General features: G+C 38.5%; 2 protein-coding genes across 2 annotated transcripts in view; one reads left to right on the top strand and one right to left on the bottom strand.

Annotated features, from left to right (window-relative positions):
• Positions 1-668: 668 nt before the first annotated feature.
• TM4SF5 (transmembrane 4 L six family member 5) lies at positions 669-12,945 on the bottom strand. Its single transcript, XM_051995905.1, is given in 7 exon segments — positions 669-887; positions 890-954; positions 1,255-1,357; positions 1,360-1,393; positions 8,779-8,859; position 12,263; positions 12,621-12,945. Coding segments are annotated over 7 exon segments (723 nt in total). The 5' UTR covers positions 12,893-12,945; the 3' UTR covers positions 669-720.
• Positions 12,946-12,984: 39 nt separating this feature from the next.
• The window catches only part of CXCL16 (C-X-C motif chemokine ligand 16), a 44,234-nt gene continuing 36,482 nt past the window's right edge, over positions 12,985-20,736 (top strand). Inside the window, exon 1 of the transcript XR_007953435.1 lies at positions 12,985-12,999. The gene's annotated coding sequence lies outside the window, so the exon portion shown is untranslated. The remainder of the gene's footprint in view (positions 13,000-20,736) is intronic.

Below are 20,736 nucleotides of genomic sequence, written 5' to 3'. Positions count from 1 at the left end.
TTGAGCCTGTCATTTAATGTTATATAATGACTTATAAAACTTTCCTGGGCTTCCCCCCCTTTTTTTTTCCGCCACAAAAGGAGGGTTGGACCAAAAATATGTCTCTTGATTTACTCTTCCAACTCTAAATCTATGATCCTATGGAGATAATGGAAAGTGCTAGATTTGGGTTCAAGATCTGAGCTTTTGGGAACTCTATAAAATCTAGTATTATATAGGGGGTTTTCACCCTCCCCCAGGAAATAGTAAATGTCAAGTCATGGTGTTCTTGGGAGGCTCAAATGAGATAATGTACATTTTAACTTTAAAGGGCTATATTTGTTATTCTTAAACTACACAAAGTCAAAATTGTAGGTGAGTCAAGATCTTAACTAGAGGATCTTACAGCTTGCGCTGTCCTCAGTGGAAAACTTAATTGAGGGAGGATAAAGGACACCCAAAGTTTTCTCGGGGTCCAGCTGGATAAAAGAGGGGACTAGGATCCACGCACTCATACAAGACAGAGGTATCGCAGAAGATAGTACGAATCAGAGAACTTTATTTCAGATGATGGGAAAAAGAGGAGTGGGGACCACCTACTCCTGTCTCCCAAATCTTCGGAAAGAGCGTCCTGACAGGAACGTGTCCCTCTCAGCTTCAAAGCTCAAGAAGGTGGAGGAGCTGGAGAAAAAGAATAGACAAGTCCCAGTCGTTGGCCAACTTCTGAGGGATGGTGCTGACTCACTCCCAACAATACCCTTGCACCAGCACTCGGCAGCCACCCCGGACACCCTTACCTTCTCTTTTCCGGCAGTCCCCCCAGCAAACTCCTATGGCAGCGTTCACTAGCTGTATGCCACACAACACTAGCTCCAGAGTCGACATTACCGTCAGCAGCGCTAACAGATCCATTTTACTATATTCGGAGGCTTCATGCATTGGTCCCAAAGTTTTCGGCTGTCCAGGTAACGCCCACTACGGAAGCAGTGGTCGAGGTCCCGGACTAATTAAGGGGTCAGTCTCTAATCCTTCCTCGAGGTAGGATAAGGGTCTTTAACGTGCCCAGCCCGTGGGAGGGGCGGAATTTCTTTTTAGCCTGGGAGTGGGTTTATCACGTGGAGTGGAGGAGTGCATTTCCAGTCTGCCGATGTTTAGGAAGATTAAAATCTTGTTTTTCCTAATGAAGACCTACAGCAAGTAAGGATGGGGCTACCCTGGGTGAGGTGTTGGGCAGGGAAGGTAGGCTAGGTTATTGAGAGTCAGATAAGGCCTTACTTGGTATATCTGAAAGGGTAGTTTCATTCGTTAGACTTTGTAAGACATAGGGGCCCATTCTGAAGCGCCGAGATAGATAGTAAGAGGCAGTAAAGGGCCCCAAAAAACCGAAAGCCGAACAGCAGACTGAGCACAGCATCTGGAAAACAATGCACAGAGATTTGAAACAGGAAGGAACCTTAGGCGTCCACAATTTTAGTCCAATTCTTAAATTTTGCAAATGGGGAAACAAAGACAGAGCTGTCAAGTGACCTAAGGTTGTATTGATGAGGTGTGAGAATTGAGGGTAAGAACCCCTGTGGTACATGTCGCAGATTACTTGTGAAAGATTGAAATAGCCCAGGCAATAAAATTCAAGACAGCTGCAATGAGGAAGATTTAGAATTTATTTGGTACCAAGCTCGAGTTGGAGTTCTGATCGAATTCCGTACCTTACAGAACTAAAGACAGCCTTATAAGCATTTCTGTTCGGCTTGTTACATGTTAATCTGTGATTCACATTTTACAACAGGAGGATAGGGATTTTATAGGAGAATCTCACCTTTAACATATCGGGTTTCCAGTACCTCCTGAGTACCGCCCTCCCGGAACAGATACCCTTAAGGGCATTGTTGAGCTGGCCTTTTGAAATGCAAAAGAAATCCCCCAATCTAGCTGAGCAAACTTTCTTTTGCTGGCCCCAGGCGGAAAGGAGGGCCATTTGTTCATTTCAAGATCACAAACCCAAAATTTGTGGCAAAAGGAATATATTTGCACCAAGAAGACAGCTTGCTAGGAAGATAGCTTTCTTAGTGGTCAGGGTCCTGTTAGGATGGGTTGACACTGAAAAGAAAATATTTTCATCAGTGGGCTAAGTCCAGAAGGGCAAATAGCTCCTGAATAGGAATTAGCAAAGGTGGGTTACAGAAAACAGTATGCTAAGAAGCCAGCTTTCTTAGGGGGCAAACTCCTGATTAGTAATTTGGCAAATATCCGGGGTTCAGAATCATTTTTTATTAGCCTTCTGAAGCTTTATTGGTGTTTGACCAAGCTCCTCCCACTCCCTCAAGGTGGGAGCAGTTCCAGGAACTAATCTCCAATTTCATAGAGGATGTTGATTATGCCGGGGGCCCAGATTTCCAGTTGAATGAGATTACATATTTTGGGAAGTGTGTTGCCTAGGAAAGGTGTGTTCCTCCTAGAACAGAGTTTGAGATTCAGGAACATCCCTCCAAAGGGGGACACAGTTTACTTCAGGGATCCTCCAAAGGTTAAAGGAGACACAATTTATATCATTCCCCCCAAAAAAAGATCTCAGTTTACATAAATATCTAGGCATAAAATGAGGGATTCAGACTCATATCCTTTGCTTTCACCATTACCTTTTCCCACATTCAGGGTATCCTCAATTTAACTTCTTCCAGCCTAAACCCTACCCCTCACAGTCTCCACTGATCATTACCTACTAAAAAATAAAAATACAGCTCCCTAGCTCTAGGGCGCAAAATTAAGAATAAAGTCCTGAGGGTTTCCAGAGAGATGTAGAACTCTTGAATTCTCTGGAGGAAGGGAGGAAGATAGTTGACTCTTGGAGTTAGAAGGACCTTGAAAACTAATGCAATTAATTCCTTCATTTTATAGAAGAGGAAACTGGTTTAAAGAGGAGAAATTACTTGCCCAGAGTCAGATATGGGGGTTAAGGAAACTAAAACATTTGTCCTGATTCTCAAAAGAGGATACTAAAGAGACATCATATGCAAAGAGACCTCATATGCAAAGGAAGCAGCTATACTATCTAAGGATAGTATATAGCATTGACAATGAAGGGATTCTGGATATTTGGATTTCAGCCTGTCTGATTAACTAGGTGACCTCGGGCAAGTTAGATCGTAGGAAGGGATTTAAAGCTTATCATTCCCTAGGCCTAACCAGGTACCAAAGGCACATTCCTCATACTGGAGGAACCTGAGCCCATATCTGAGAGAAGCAAAGGCAGTGGTGCTCAAGGTAATTTTTGTTAGACCTCCCCCCTCAGGTACTTACTGGTCTAGCTATTAAACCCTGATGACACAACTGTGCCAACCAGGATCTTCTAAAAATACGTGTTATTTGATTTCAACTTGGGTCCTCACTGCTGCATAGCAGTCCCATTTATTCTTTGAGTGACTTTCCATTACATTCCCTCCTTAAGAAGAGTTATTTTGAGGAGGGCAGCCCCAAAACTCTCTAACTCTCTCTCTCTCTCTCCTCTTCTCTCCCCTCTGTCTCTCTCTGTCTCTCTGTCTCTCTGTCTCTCTCTCTCTCTCTCTCTCTCTGACTTAAGAGGAAAAGCTTGAGAAACTCCCTCAGAAGATCTCCTTGAGAGACCTGCCTCAGGGTTTCATTCTGATATCTGGGTGGGACTAGTTGAGTCCAGGACTACTCCTATTTACCTCGATTGAGTTGGAGATTAGCCCAGATACACTCATTCAATTCGCAGATTCTCTATTTTGATATCAACTCAAACTGCTCCCAGCCCCCACCAAGAACTACCCATATAACAAGCTTCCTTCAGTTCAATTCCTTGCCGAAGGCCAAAAGCAGTAATCATTCCAAGGAACCTCTCTCTCCTTGGCATAGCTTCGACCCTCTGCCTGCTGAGAAGACATTGTCTTTTTTTCTCCCTCTTTATCTCTCTCACCTATTTCCTTAACAGAACTTTATTTGCCTCTCTGTCGTATTTCTCTGCTAGCCCTTTACTTCTCTGTTGGGACCCTGCTACTAAGGAAGTTAGCCTGGAAAAGCTGACTTCTCAGTTCTAATAATAAACTTCTTTGCCAGTTTAACTTTTTAGGGTTCGTAAATTCATTTACGAAGGATCTGCGTGCCAGACGGGGGTTCCCACAACTCCTTGCCCTGAGCTGAATCTCATCATTTTTGTTTCCTGACTGGGAATCAAGGGGAGCTGAACTTCAATTCCAGATCTTCTTTTTTCTTTTCACATTCTAGTTGTTATTATTACTAGCAGAGGTCTGATGCTCCTACTTTACTGAGAAAATAAATCATGAGATTCCCCCTTCTTTATTAAAACACCTTTATATAACTACTAACATGGACATTGTCTCCTCCTTTGAACTCTGCTCTGATAAAGCAATTATTCTTTTTGTCAAAGCCTCATTCTTCAATGTCCCTTCTGGGAGTTTGCCTTTATTTCATTAGTCCTTTTTGAATTTTCAGTCTCTACTTATCACTGGCCACTTCCTTTCTACCTAAAAACATACCCTATTCCCACCCCACCCCCATCTTTAAAAACAAAGAAACCTTTCACTGGACCCTATCAATGCCTCCATCTGTAATCCCATATCTTACCTCTCTTTGGAAGCCAAACTTCTTAATTCAAGGGGAGGGCAGTGGGTGAGGGAAGTTATACTTCCTTAGCTCCTGCTCATTTCTCAACCCCTTCAGTCTGGCTCCTGAACCATTTGATTAATTGTGCTCTCTCAAGAATTAAGAAAATATACAGAGACTACAACTATGTAAATGGATATAAAACAATTGCTGTATTTTGTTAAATAAAAAAAAACAAAAACAAACCAAAAAAAAAAAAAAAAAAATCTGAGGGCTTCTCTGATCTTCTCCATTTCCTGGAGTCCCAGAGCCTCCCTCTCTCACTTTTATTTGTTCCTACTGGGTCTTAGAGGGACAAAGGCCAAGAAGTTAGAAGACCTCTTCCTTTTGTCTCTAGAGAGGAAAACTCCTTAAAGCACCTTCCTAATTGCTTTGCAGGATGGAGGGCAATGGGAGCCCATAGGAGATTTCCTCAACAGTACTGGCTCTTCCCAGGTCTTCCTCCATTTCTTGGGTATCTTTGTCCTTGTTCATCCAAGTTACCTCTTTTGGAGGTAACTAATGGATTCGATTTCTATTTTGCCTTCTATTACTTAGCAGAACAATTGTCTTTTAAGATCTGTTGAAATATGATCTCTAAGTTCCTTTGGGGGGTGGGGTGGTCAGCTTTGAAGTTATCCAGTGATTTTTATTATTTTTCTCCTTGTTTTGCCTGGGAGATATCTTACATTTCCCCCAAGTCTTTTGCCTTTATTTTTGATATTCTTTGTTGCCTCATAAAGTAATTAATTTCTATTTTGTCCATTCTCATTTCCAGGGAGTTTGTTGCTTGGACACGATTTTATGCCTCTTTGGTTGAGCTTTTAATTCTCTCTCCTATTTTTTCTTCTATGGCCCTTGCTTCTTTTCCTATTTTTCCTTTTAGCGCTCTCAATTTTTTTATTAAAATTTTTAAAAACTCTTTTCAAACTTTCTTCTAGGCTATTAATCATGTTGATTAATATGGAAATGATCTCTAAATCCTTCACCATCCTGGTTATTTCTCTCTAAAATCCCTAAAAACCCTTCTCTAAAAACTCTCAGCATCCAGTTGATTAGTGTTCTTCATAAGATGTGAATCTCAGACTGAAGTCCATACCTTCATTGTGATCTAGTGTGCTGAAGAATACGGAAGGCCTCTTATTGCCTTCATTTGATACTCTTTCCATCTATTGATGGGATCCAACACTGCATTAACTTTCTCAACTTCCATACCAAAATGCAAACATCTTGAGCTTTTGTCCACTCTAGCTCCCAATTTGTCTTTTGCTTTTTTTGATTTTTCAGATGATCTTGGCTCCAAAAAAAAGATATGAGAAAACATCTCCCCCTACTCCTTTGCAGAACTGGAAACTTCAGGGGTGTGAAACACCGAAAATGCTCTCTCCAAGGTCACAACAATTTCTTAGTTGCTAAATGTAAGTTTTTTCTCAGTATTCATACTTATTTTTTTTGCAACTTTTCCTACTGTTGATAATATCCTCTCTTCCCCTATATTCTATTCCTTCTTTTTTTGTGACATTGAAGCCATTTCCCTCAGTTTTCCTTGTTGGATTATGTTCTACTCTCTAGGAGTGATTCTGTGTCGTTTGTCCGAGGTCCCCTTCTTAAATACTCTTTTGGGTTCATTTATCATTTCTATGCGGCAGATACAACAAACTACAATTCTATCTCAAATTCTTTGTTCTATATGCTCAAAAAGTTATCAAACTGTATACACCCTTTGATCCAGCAGTGTTACTACTGGATTTATATCCCAAAGAGATTTAAAGAAGGGAAAGGGACCTGTAAGTGCAAGAATGTTTGTGGCAGCCCTCTTTGTAGTGGCCAGAAACTGGAAATTGAATGGATGCCCATCAATTGGAGAATGGCTGAATAAGTTGTGATATATGAATACTATGGAATATTATTGTTTGGTAAGAAATGACCAACAGGATGATTTCAGAAAGGCCTGGAGAGACTTACATGAACTGATGCTGAGTGAAATGAGCAGAGCCAATCATTATATACTTCAACAACAATACTATATGATGATCAATTCTGATAGACCTGGCCATCTTCAGCAATGAGATGAACCAAATCAGTTCCAATGGAGCAGTAATGAACTGAACCAGCTACGCCCAGCGAAAGAACTCTGGGAGATGACTAAGAACCATTACATTGAATTTCCAATCCCTCTATTTTTGTCCACCTGCATTTTTGATTTCCTTCACAGGCTAATCGTACACTATTTCAGAGTCTGATTCTTTTTGTACAGCAAAATAACGGTTTGGTCATGTATACTTAATTTGTATTTAATTTATACTTTAATTTATTTAACATGTATTGGTCATCCTGCCATCTAGGGGAGAGGATGGGGGGAAGGAGGGGAAAAATTGGAACAAAAGATTTGGCAATTGTCAATGCTGTAAAATTACCCATGCTTGTAACTTGTAAATAAAAAGCTATTAAAAATTAAAAAAAATTCTTTGTTCTGAAGTTCAGTTATTAATCCACAGTTCCAACTAGAAGTCTCTATGTCTTCTGGAAGTTTAATTGTTCAAGGCATAACAAATTATGGAATTTAGCATGTGGCCTCATTTTATACAGCTTAAGAGCTTTTAAGAAAGCTTTTTACATTTGTAAATACATTTTTTTGAATTTTAAAATGTATAAAATATTGATAGTTCTCTGTTAATACAAACATGTGGCAGGTGAATTTGGCAATGCAAACACTGATAAGGACTTAATCTGGAGCCTTGACTTAGAGAGAAAAGAACTGATGGAAGAAATAAACTGATGTTTTACAATCTATACAACTTGCCAACTAAATTGGAAAGGGAGTTAAAAGAGAAGACTCGAGACTGACTCTGAGATTGCAAAATGGGATGACTTCAAAGATAGATTTGACAAGGAGGAAAATTAAAAGGAGGACAAGCGTTTAGAGAAAGAGGTAATGAGTTCTATTTTGAGTTTCAGTCCAGAGTTTTGACCGGGGTGAACCTTGAAACTAGATTTGGGGTCTCAGACTCTGAAAAGTCTGGGGAAAAGCATACTTTTCTAGACAAGTCCTTCCCCCAAGTTAAGTGATGTCATTCATTTGGAGATCTTGGTCAAATCACCCTCTATTAATCTTTTGAGGATCTCCTTCAGGAAATTCCCAAGACTCTGGGAAAAAGTCTTCAAAATGATTTTATTCAGTTGGAGATCTGGACCTGATATTTCTATTGAGTGTCTTGAAACTCCAAGATAAGTATTCTCTTTTCAACTGGAAATCTAGGCCCAGGGGCTTTGACAACATTGAAGGAATATCATTCAATAGAAACACCAGCCTCAGACGCCTAATAAAAAGACAACTCTGAACCCCAAATCTTTGCAGAAGTCCAAAGCAAAAAAAAGTCCTTGCCAAATAACCTCTCTTCCTGGCACAGCTGCCTGCCAGGACTCTTGCCCACTGTGAAGATACCCTCTTCTCAGCGATAATTTTTGTTATTTCTCTGACAGGACCTTGCCAGTGAGGAGTCTGTCTTCCTAGAAAAGCTGGCTAGGAAGTGCCAATAAAAATCTCTTTTGCCATTCAGACTTTTTGCGTTCTCGAATTCTTTCATGTTGGACCTGTATGCCAGCCAAAGGGGATTCCCCACCTCAATTTTCAAAACTCTCAGCATTGCCACTAACAGCATCAGTTTGAGATGCCAGTGGGACATACAGCTGAAGATATCCAGGAAGCAGTTAGTGATACAAAACTGGAGAAATGTAGTCTAGATGTGTATATTTGGGTGTTATCTTGGGGAATGATAAATCAACAAAAAGAGCATAGTGAGTAAAGAAAACAGAATCCAGTGAGCAGTTGATAAATCCATGAACCCAATCCCCCTAATTCTACAGGTGAAGAAACTAAAATAAAAGTAAACTCTCACATTATTATTAATAACTAGTACAATATTTTAAGACTTGCAAAGGATTACAAATTTTATTTTATTTTCTCTGGGCTTCCATTTCCTTACCTGTAAAATGGAGAGAATTATATGTTGGGTTGAAAACCTTAAAGTAATGTTTGCATGGAAAGGTAAAGATTGTGGTAGAGAGGGACTCAGGACTAAAGAGTGGGCCCCTAGTGTAAGGTGAAGGGTGGGTTTTAGACTTGTAATATATGCTAAGAGCACCTAATGATGGATAATGTCTGGGCGTGGGCCTTACCCTACAATGATTTTCACAACAGCCAGCTCCACAAATCCCTTTGCCCCCAGCTTGAACAGCTGCTATTCCAGAACCTAGCACCTATAAAAGAAAAGGGAGAAGAATAAATATCAGATCTCTGTCCACAAAGACTGACAGCATAGCTAGACAGACTGATAAACTGCCATTCTACTTCTACCTATCCCTACCATTTCATTTATTTATTTAGGTTAGAAATTACTGATTTAGGGAAAGGGATAATAACTTCGATCTTAGTATTTGAGATATGCTGGATGCCTGGGTTGGTGTTATGGGCCAGAACTTGAAAAAAGGTGCTAAGTCACTGGAATTGACAGAGACAATGCTTATGTACTTAGTTCACACATTAGAGTTCACACCTTTAAGAGAGTTCATACATTAGAGTTCACACCTTTAGAGAGCATATTTCAGAAGGAGCTCTCACAAGGCCACTAGAGACTTCGGGAGATTCACAAGTCAGAAATCCACAGGCCTACTCTCTGAGAGGCGGAGTCAATTCATTCCATTTTCCACCTTTGTGCTGGCTGGAGGCTTTGGATTCAGAGGGAGCTAGAGGCAGAAGCTGGAAGAGACGAAGGACTAGCAATAGGAGCTCGCAGAACCAAGGAGAGAGATAAGCTTCTAAGAAAGCTAGCCGAGCCCCAAATGAAGGAGGTAAGATTTTGGAAGAGACAATAAAGGATTGAACTTTTAATTCCTGGCTGCATTTGAGATGATTATTACTTTGAACTGAAACTAAGGCTGCTACCAGAAGCCCCCTGAGAAACCTGCTCCCAGAGAACATTATATTTTTGAGAGAAGAACATTACAGCAGGGTTCATTTTGGACTCTGGAATACCCTGAGGATCAATTCTCGTGATGTCCTGCTAACCATTTTGGCAGAGAACGCATAAATCTCTGTAAACATTCTGGTAGCCTAGCTATTCCCTGAGGCAGGCAGAGAGGAGTACTCATATCCATTATGAGTGGACTCTTTTGATTTTATTTAGGCATTTTATTCTTAAATAAGCCTTTGGTTCAAATGAACTTTTGATTACAGTCCTATCCTAGGTGGAGGTCTCTAGAAACACCACCTTTATTATGTCCAATTAGAAATCCAAGTTGATTTCCCTTGTAAATGATCTGCTCATATTGTAGATCCTCACTGAATTTAGCTTGTCTCTATGAATTCAGTCTGCCAGTCAATAGTCTACTCATTATAGCCAAACTCCTTTTTAGGGTTAGCCTACCATGGTGTAATCTTCCTTATTGCATCTTCTCCCTTTAATAGTGTGATTTCCACTAGGGAACTTGCTTTTCCCTTTGTTAATTGCTAAAACTTACTACTAACTTCTCTTGGAATTTATCCCTCTCTTAGCAGCGTAATAAAATCTTTGCCCCTCAATTTAGAGATCTATGCTTACAATTTGGGGACAATTCAAGACGCAGACCAAAATCCCAATATATTTTGGGGGGTATTATCCCATACCTCATCATTTGGTGGCTAATCCCATCATTCTGATTGCCTGATTTGGAAAGAATGTAACTATATCTCATAACCCAAAACTAGGGGCTCTGCTGAAATATCTCCTTATTTTCTGCTTTATCAATTTTTCAGGGCTTCTACTATTATTTTCTTTATGGATGATTTTCAGACTTCTGGATTTCTTTTACTCTATACTCACATTTATTATTTGTCAAATAGTTATAAAGGATTACAAAAATAATCCAATTCACCCTCTCTCCCAATCCTTTATTTTCACACCAGGACTATAGGGCACAGATAGATTAAGTGGCTAGCACCATAAATCTAATGTTATTTGTCCTTCCTTCTCAAAGAGGACCATGACATCAGGGAAATGATGCCATGACATTCAGATGAGTTGGATTTCAGTAAGGGAGGGCAAAGTTACCAGCCTCACTTCCTCCAGAGCCATCTGAGTCCAGTGGCAAGATATGGATCAGGACTACTGGAGATGACTCAGGATTTAGTAGTGACCTTGGCCCTTTTAAGCTAACGAGGCAATACTCATTCAGTGATTAAGGCGAGGCAAAAATTAAGGCAAATAATGGCCTCTTAATTAAAAAAAAATCCATGCTGGGAGAGGAGGACTGTTAGGACTTTTGACTCAAATAATTTCTGACCAAAATGCAACAATTGCTATTTATATTCACTCTGAGTCAGTCAGGGTCCAGACAGTGACCAACTGAAGCTTCGCCTGGGATCTATTGTTGGCCAGTCTGTGAAAGCTTGAGTGATTTAGGTTTAAGGTAGTGAACGAGATGAGGTAAGATCTTTCAAGACAGTTGTGAAAATCGAGTAAGGCTTCATCTACTTCAGAGTTTGAGTAGGCCTTTGAGCCTTTAGTCAAGGGCATACTTAAGTCCCCTTCCTGCTATCCTCTCATGACATCAGTATCTTCCTATGTCAGTCAAACATGGGCAACTATGTACTTATTGGTCAAGTTCAATTTCTTGGGTAGTTCCCGAGTTTAGAATGTAAGATCTTCAGCTAATGAGGATGAGGGTCAATGGTGGGAGGGGGTATTTGCATTAGGGATTAAAAGTGTTGACCCTGCCCCAATGGTACTTCCTTCCTTTGATTGTCTGCTCCAGGTGTGGGATGCCCTTCTCGGGAGAATGTATAATAAACTTTGCTTCTAGCAATCTCTCCAGCTTTTTTTATTAAATAGTGACCCCTCACCATTTCTGAACCACACAGTCTGATCTTAAAGAGAGAAATCTAGAAAAAGGGGAATTAGTAACTTGGCACAAGAAGTAAAACATCTAACTCAAGAAAGGAACTAAATTAGAATGGACCAAATGAAAATTGTTGACTCTATGAAATAAAATATATTAAAACAAAATCAAGTTAGCAGCAGAACTGAAGCCCATGACAATTCTGATTAGATTGCAAGATCATCTTTCTCAACTTCAGCTTCTTCATCTATAAAATAGGCATAATAATAAATGAAGAACATACATTGTAAAACTTAAAATGCCAAAATATTTCCTATTTTTAATAAAATCATTAGTTTTATTACCCCCATATGTGTTGCCTTTCCATTATTTGCCTTTATTTTTAACAGTGCTCACCAGTGCTTCAGAAATTTCTGTCCCTTTCTGAAATCTTCCTATTAGAACCAGAGGGCAACTGGGAAGTACAGCAGGACAGATGGGGGTTAGACCTTGGGAGGAACTTCCTATAAATGAATAAGAATATAACTGGAACCTGGGGTCCGGGTTGGATGGAGAAGCCTTATTTCCACCATTAAAACAGGCCTCACCACCTTGAAGATACCTATATATCTAATTTTCTCTGTCTGTCCAATCAAACCTCATAATAACTTATCTTAAGTGGAATTAAGAGTGGATAAAGGGAAGAGGAAAACTAGGAAGACCCATCCCCATTAGTCTCCCAACTATCAAAATACCAACATGAGAAGATAATGGATGCTGGGCACAGAAGTGGGATTGAGAGAAAAACCCTTCACTAGTATGACTGGCCATTGCTATCTCTTCCTGGCTCATTATCACTCTACTTCTCCCTCCCTTCTGCCCCAGCCATTGCTGATTATTACATTGATGACCTCCAACCCATTAGGTACTTTTCCTATCTCAACACAGACTATGTAGCCAGGAGGTTTTTTTTATCACCTCTCCAATTAATAGAGGTAATTGAGACATACCCCTAAAAATAGACTGGGGACCTTATGAAAGAAACTGTTTAGAAAAATGTCTGAAATGTCTGTCAGAAATCTTATTATTAATATTGTCATTTCACCCCAAATTCTATCTCTTCCCCAGCCCTCCCAAATCTCTCCATTTCCCACTATGTTTCTCACATTAGGCCCCCACCAATAAAACCTCCTGAGAAGATCACATGCATGCTAAGATGTTTAGTCCATTTGGTCTCACCATTGGGCACTGGGAGGAGGGTATTGGCCACGATGCAGATGATGGAAAGTAAGATGAGGGAGAATCCGATACATTGGGCATATATACCTGTACACATGACAAGAGGAGGAGAGGTAACTCCTGAAGAAGAAGTAAAGAAGAAGAGTAAGAAGTAGAGAAAAGCAGAGAGAATTGAGGTGAGAGAAAGTGATTGTGACATCAAAAGAGAAGGAATCCTAGTACAAGGGTCAAAGGGCAAGTGGGAGGTATGGCAGAAACCTGGAACCAGGAAAGATGGATAAGGGAGAGACACATTAGTGGAAAGAGGTAAAAATAGGAGTGATGATGTTTGTGACTATGTGTGGTCCAAGAGAGAGAGGATGTGGCAGAAGGGGGAGGCTGACTTCAAAAAGGAAGTTGTCTGGAGATAATTACATATAGTCACTTCCTTTCATTGCTCTAAAACTCCATAAGTTTTCAGACCTTTTTCCATTCAGAGAAGTCCCAAGTTCTCCCAGTTTCCCTCCATTCTCTGAGACCAGGGCATTCATTCCCTTTGAGACTGGAAAACTAACCCAGTGTTGTGCCACAGTTCCCTTTTCATGTCCTGACCCAGTTTCCCTAATTGTCCTATTCAGTTACTCTGTCTCAGGTTATAACCATTCCCTCTTAATGTTAGGATAAAGGTCTTATATCTTAGACCTTAGGCTATAATCATTCCCTCTTAGACATCATTAGAATATCAGGAGCTTTTCCAGTATCTCCCTCCATTATGTCATCCCCATTCAGGTGCCTTGCCCTATAAAAGAATCTGACATTTGCAGCTGGATTCTTGGAGACGATAGTCTCATTCAGCCCTGGGACCAAATCATGGATCCATTTGGTCATAGTTTATCTCTCCATTAAATAAATTATTAAATATTCTCAATCTTTATCAAATATTCTCAATCTTTATCTTGCTCAGTTTCTCCAGCATTATAGTAGATAGAAAAATATTCCATTCTTCATTCATTTTCTCCCTTTTTTTAGAGAGATCACAGTAAGAAACCACTTCCTTCTCCTACTCTTAGAACAGGAATAGTGTAGGACTGAGGCTTAAGCTTAGCAAAAGTTTTGGAAAGAGCTCTTAAATTAGATGTCTTAGACATCTTAAACTCAGCATGTCTGAATCTGAACTCATCTTTTCCCCAAACCTCTCTTCTTCCTAACTTCCCAATTACTGTTGAAGGCATCTCCCCTTCTCAATCACCTAGGTATTCTAAGTGTCATCTTCAACTTCTCACCCTAACCCCCACCCCCATCATATCCAATCAGTTGCCAAGGGCTGTCAATTTTTACCTGTGTATAGGGAAGCAACAAACTGGAAAAACATCTTCACAATCAAAGGTTCTGATAAAGGCCTCATTTCCAAAATATATAGAGAATTGACTCTAATTTATAAGAAATCAAGCCATTCTCCAATTGATAAATGGTCCAAGGATAGGAACGGACAATTTTCAGATGATGAAATTGAAACTATTTCCACTCATATGAAAGTATTTCAAATCACTATTGATCAGAGAAATGCAAATTAAGGCAACCACTACACACCTGTCAGATTGGCTAAGATGACAGGAAAAAATAATGATGAATGTTGGAAAACTGGGACACTGATGCATTGTTGGTGAAATTGTGAATACATCCAGCCATTCTGGAGAGCAATCTGGAATTATGTCCAAAACGTTATCCAACTGTGCATACCCTTTGATCCAGCAGTGCTATTATTGGGCTTATCTCCCAAAGAAATACAAAGGGAAAGGGACATGTATGTGCCAAAATGTTTGTGGCAGGTCTCTTTGTAGTAGCCAGAAACTGGAAAATGAATGGATGCCCATCAATTGGAGAATGGTTGGGTAAATTGTGGTATATGAATGTTATGGAATATTATTGTTCTGTAAGTAATGACCAGCAGGATGAATACAGAGAGGCTTGAAGAGACTTACATGAACTGATGCTGAGTGAAATGAGCAGAACCAGGAGATCATTATATACTTCAACAACGATACTGTGTGAGGATGTATTCTGTATTACTCTTTTTTAAATTATTTAATATTTTTATTAATTACAAAATTAAATCTTGAATAATATGCGCAAGGTTCCAAAATGAAATCAGATTACAAGACTTAAAATTTCTATCTCCTACTTGACAATTTTCTTTTTTTTTTCTTTTTTTTTTAAAAATATTTTATTTTATTTTATAATCACTTTATACTGACAGAATCCATGTCAGGGTAATTTTTTTTTACAACATTATCCCTTGCACTCACTTCTGTTCTAATTTTTCCCCTCTTTCCCTTCACCCTCTCCCCTAGATGGCAAGCAGTCCTATATATGTTAGATATGTCGCAGTATATCCTAGATACAATATATGTTTGCAGAACCGAGCAGTTCTCTTGTTGCACAGGGAGAATTGGATTCAGAAGGTTAAAAACAACTCGGAAATAAAAACAAAAATGCAAATAGTTCACATTCGTTTCCCAGTGTTCTTTCTTTGGGTGTAGCTGCTTCTGTCCATCATTGATCAATTGAAACTGAGTCTTTGTCAAAGAAATCCATTTCCATCAGAATACATGTGAGGATGTATTCTGATAGAAGTGGATTTCTTTGACAAAGAGAAGATCTAACTCAGTTTCAATTGATCAATGATGGACAGAAGCAGCTACACCCAAAGAAAGAACACTGGGAAATGAATGTAAACTGTTTGCATTTTTGTTTTTCTTCCCAGGTTATTTTTACCTTCTGAATCCAATTCTTTCTGTGCAACAAGAGAACTGTTCGGTTCTGCACACATATATTGTATCCAGGATATATTGTGACATATTTAACATGTATGGGACTGCTTACCATCTTGGGGAGGAATAAAAGGAGAGAGGGGAAAAATCAGAACAGAAGTAAGTGCAAGGGATAATGTTGTAAAAAATTACCCAGGCATAGGTTCTATCAATAAAAAGTTTTAATAATTTAAAAAAAAAAAAAACCCAAGATATTCCATTTCCCCACTATTACATTCACTGACTGGTTCTCATCATCTCCACCTTTTGACTTCCTTAGCTTCCTTCCAGCTACAGAAAGCCTTTTCTGATCTCTCTTAATTCTAATGCCTTCCCTCTGTTGATAATTCCACATATAACTTTAACATATTTAACATGTATGAGACTGCCTGCCATCTAGAGGAGGGGGTGGAGGGAAGAAAGGGAAAAGTTGGAACAGAAGTGTTTGCAAAGGTTCAATGTTGAAAAATTGCCCGTGAGTATGTTCTGTCAATAAAAAGCTAAAATAAAAATTTTTTTTTGAAAAAAATAAATTAATGGGTAAGGCAGCAAACTAAGTTATAACTTTCTTTGGAGATAGGTTTGTACTGGGAAAACAAAGTCTAGAAATAAGTTGAAATAAACATTTTTGTTGGAAGACTCAAAAAAAAAAAAAAAAAAGATAATTCCACACGTAGGGGTAGTTAGTTGGTAAAGTAGATAGAGCACCAACCCTGAAGTCAGGAGGACTGCAAGTCACTTAACCCCAATTGTCTAGGAAAAAAAAAATCCACATATATTTTGTATATAGTTTTGTACATAGTTATTTAAATGTTATTTCCTCAGGGAGGTTTATTGGAGAAAGTCTTAGTTTTAGTTAAGAGTAATAATCACCCAAAATGCAGCCAGCTGGTAAAAATGCAAACGTTTATTTTCTCCTCCCAAAATAGCCCGCTTAGTTGAAGCCTATCTCTCTGCTTGGTTCTAAGAGCTTTTTCAGCTTGTCCTTTGCCTCTGCTTTCTTCTGCCTCCAGCCAGTACAAAGATGGAATGGATCTCTTGTCTCCTTCACTTGGGACTCAGCTAGCTTTCTGGAGAGTCTTTCAGACTAGTGTTGGTCTCAGTGGGGGAAGTGTAGGAGCCCAGCCACCACAGTGGTGTGAAATGAAGATGAATCTGGTTGCGCCTCTGAGAAAGAGCTTCTCCTCAACTGAACTGATGCTCCCTTCTCTATGTAATTCAGCTGAACTCTCTCCGAGAGCCTCTGTCTGTTTCTTATATGAGAGAGTGGGATTGTGGGATATCTCCCAGCATGCTCTCTGGCCCTAAGAACTTCAAGGGAAGTGTGAATTCGGATATCTCATACTAAACCCTGAAATCTCCCAAAAGTGTGAACTCCAATGAGTAAAAGTGTGAACACAAGCATTGTATCAATTAGTTCTACTTAGGACCTTGTTTCAGGTTCTGGCCCAAAACATCTCCTTGTAAGATCAGATCAAGGATACTGAACCATGTTAAATTAGATAATTATTGTCTCTATCAACTCTAATGATTTAACAATTTGTAAAGATTCCAACACAATCAGACTAGGAGCTTCTTAAAAACTGGCAATGTGTTTTACCTTTCTTTGTATTTCCAGAAATTAGCATAATGTATGGCACATAGTAGGATGAATGTTGATTGAATCAGGGGACTAGATTGTAGGACCTGGGAATTGGAGGAGATCTGAGAACTACTGTGAAAGGCTATGTGTGTGTTAGAGTAGGATAGAGAAGAATTCATGGATCTCCCATCTGTCCATCCAAACTGGCTCCTTCCAGAATTCCTATAGACATAGTCAGTTTTTTCATAATTCTAAAAATTAAATGTAATAATAAAAGGTTTTTTAAATAAATTTTTAATAACCTGGAAAGTTCTCCAGAAACTCAAGTGAAATGTACAGTATAAATATCTTTGCTATTTTCAGTAGTATAATCATCCACAACTACTCTGAAGGACTTAAAACTATTCATACCTAGAGAGAAGGAACTGATTGTATTTGAATGTAGAATGAAGTATTCTTTCTCTATTCCTCTTCTTTTTTTTTTTTAACTTAATTTTTCTTGAGGGTTTTTATTTTCATTATGGTGAGAGATGTATGTTATTTTTTCACAGTTTGACTTTTGTGGAAATGTTTTACATAACCCTTACATGTGATTTCTTAATTGTGAGTGGGGATAAGAAAAAGAACCTAGAACTCAAAAATTTAAAAAACAAATGTAAAAAAATTATTTTGAATGTAACTGGGAAAATATTAAATACATAAGTCAAAAAAAGAAAAACATTAAATAGAAAAAAATCTTTAAAGAAAAAAATTTAAATGATCTTCCTTTGTTCCTTCTACCTATTTAGCTGCTTCTCCATTTCTCTCCTCTTTATTACTCAATTTCTTTGAAGAGTTGAATTCACCCTAAGTTTTTCCACTTCCTTATTGTTTACTGCCCAATTGAATTACTTTTTAAAAATTGTGACACTTGTAACTCTGACTTCCTAGCTGGGCCCCTTTGGGTTTGGCTGTGGTTTAAATGCTAGTCTTCCTTAAAACTGTAAAAAGACAGTTTACCACTTAATCATTGAATGAAAGGAGTCAATATCTAAATCTCCCACCAGATGGCTCTTGGTTTTAAGTACCAGTTCATATTTGTATAGAGCTGTCTTAAATCTATAGAAAACTTGTCAGTCTTAATTGTTGAATTCAATTCCTGAATTGTCCCCAAGATGGCGGTGTGCTTGAGTCCAGATTAGTCAGAGAAGGTTCCAAATGAATGGCTTTGAACAAGTGCCAACTGGCAGCTCTGTTACTCACTACCCAAGGCTGGATCCCAGATCCATTGGGGGACCTGAAAAGGGTACTTGTGCTAAGGAAGGGAAGTTAAAGGCAAGGAGTAGTCATTGACCCCAGGCTCTGTACTGATGGAATAACAACAACTACAACAATGACAACTCCTTCTCTTTCTGTTGGGATGCAAGGATGGATCCCAAAAGTATTGGAGTTCTGGACTGGTGTTGCAAGAGTCTCAAAAAGAATTTGTAGGACTAGACTATCTCCAAGTCAAGAGAAAACTTTTTTGTTATAACACTATTGACAATGGGCTAAAATTCCAAAATTGAACTATCAAAAAATTAGGGAATAAACAGGTATTTTTATAGGAAAAATTAAGAGAAAATCCTAGAGATGTGGTTAAGGAGTACTTAGGGTAGGCTTCTCACTCCAGGTGCCGGGTCATTGATGACCATCAAATGTAAAGTCAAGATAATCTAAAGGCAGAGATACAGCATTACAAAGATAAGATAATGTGAAGCCTGTACCTTTTTATCCCCAAAGGCTGCATTTCCAAGGACTTTATTTCCTAGGCCAAGTAGCCTGTTGATTACAGTCACATCAAAGTGACAATTACCATAATGATGACAATGCTGACTTATTCCTTTTCCTACTATTGAAGTGTCTGAAAGTAATGCTTCATAACTTTAAAAAATTAAAAGAATCCATGCATATGTTTTGAAAATAAAAAGCTTTAATAAAAAAAAATTCAAAGAAATTCTCTTATAGTTACAAAATGGTATTATTATGCCATAGCTGACAGACTAATTTCTAAGAGAGTCTAGCAATTAAAAAGAGTTTTATATACTGAAATTTAGGCTTTCAGCTAGCTGGCTGTCTCAATATGGAGAGCAAGATACAGACAAGGGAGGATCCAGGATATCTTTTCATTCAGGGAAGGAGACAGCATGTCTTTTAGCAAGGTATTGTTATTTAGAGAAAGAGACAGATCAGAAGTCAAGATGTAGCTTTTACAAAAAGAGAAATAAGAAATCAGGATACAGGAGACAAATAAGGAGCAACAGATCAAGAGGTTTTATCATTCCACATTCCTTAAATAAATATAAGATTTTGAGTAGATCTTGGGCTCTAATCCATCATCTTCTCTCTTTCTGTCTTTTGGGGAGAGGAAATTCTGGGGACAAGGGACTGGGACAAGTAGAACTATCACTACTATTTACAGAACTGATGCTGTGTGGGAAGGGGGAGAGAGATCCCCTCTGCTCAGAGAGATGCAGGTCTAATGTGAAAAGAATTCACGAACCCGAAAAGTCCGGCAAAAAAAAAGGAAGTTTTATTTTTCATAAAGAAAAAATTCTTTTAGTGGACAAGCCCCTAATGAGATTTGTAAGGAATGTGTTTGTAGGCCTCTGTTTTATGGCCAAATCCTAACCTGGGAACTGGGGGCAGTTTGAGCTGATTATCAGACGGAGATCTCCAATTAAATAAACTACTAGGAGTGATCTTGGACTAATTTTCAACTCAATAGAAAGTGTGACTACTCAATAGAGGGTACAGCTACTCAATAGATTCCAGATCATGGAATAGCAAAACTATAATACGGGATCTCTAGATGATGGGAAGTTAATTAGACTTGGGTTATCTCACATAATTCAGGTGCACTAATTTTTTTTTTTAACTTTTTATTTTTTACTTTTTTTTGCTGAGGCAATTGGGATTAAGTGACTTGCCCAAGGTCACACAGCTAGGAAGTATTAAATGTCTGTGAGCCATTTTTGTTGTTGTTGTTGTTCATGGATTGAATTCTAATTTAATATTTAATTTTCCTGAGCAAATCTAAAGCATGTTATAAAGGGACATAATTGCAAATGTGAGGATGCAGGTATTCATCTTTTAGCAAAAAATGGCAATTTGTTGACATTCAAAAAGACGGATGGAAGTTGCAGTTTAAAAAATATGTCTAAAAAGCAAATGTCCATTAGAAAGGAACATAGCAATCATAAACTAAACACTGTGAAATAAATTACTGCATTTCTAGTTTTTCTAGTTCACATGGATATAATTGACCAATTTATGAGTATGGAAAATATAAATCAAATATCTCTATAAATCAAGAATTGCATATATTTTTATGTATGTAAGTTGTATGGGAAAGTGGCCTAATTACATATATTTATGTAAGTTATATATAACAGTGACCTATATCCTCACTAGAAGCAATAAACTTTTAATGGTAGATAAGGCCTAAGAGAGAGATGTCTCTATTTTACTTGTATTGTTCTGCCTGCCATTTCAGGGAGGAGGTGGGGACAAGGAGGGGAAAAGTTGGAATGAAAGGTTTTGCAAGAGTCAATGCTGAAAAATTACCCGTACATATATCTTGTAAATAAAAAGCTATAATAATAAAAAAGAGAGAGATGTCTCATTTAGTTGGAAAGATTAAATGGAAAAATT

Source organism: Antechinus flavipes, chromosome 4 (genome assembly GCF_016432865.1).
Source record: "Antechinus flavipes isolate AdamAnt ecotype Samford, QLD, Australia chromosome 4, AdamAnt_v2, whole genome shotgun sequence".
Classification (NCBI taxonomy): Eukaryota; Metazoa; Chordata; class Mammalia; order Dasyuromorphia; family Dasyuridae; genus Antechinus; species Antechinus flavipes.
The sequence above is the reverse complement of the archived record's forward strand: the minus strand, read 5'-3'. Positions and strand labels throughout refer to the sequence as shown.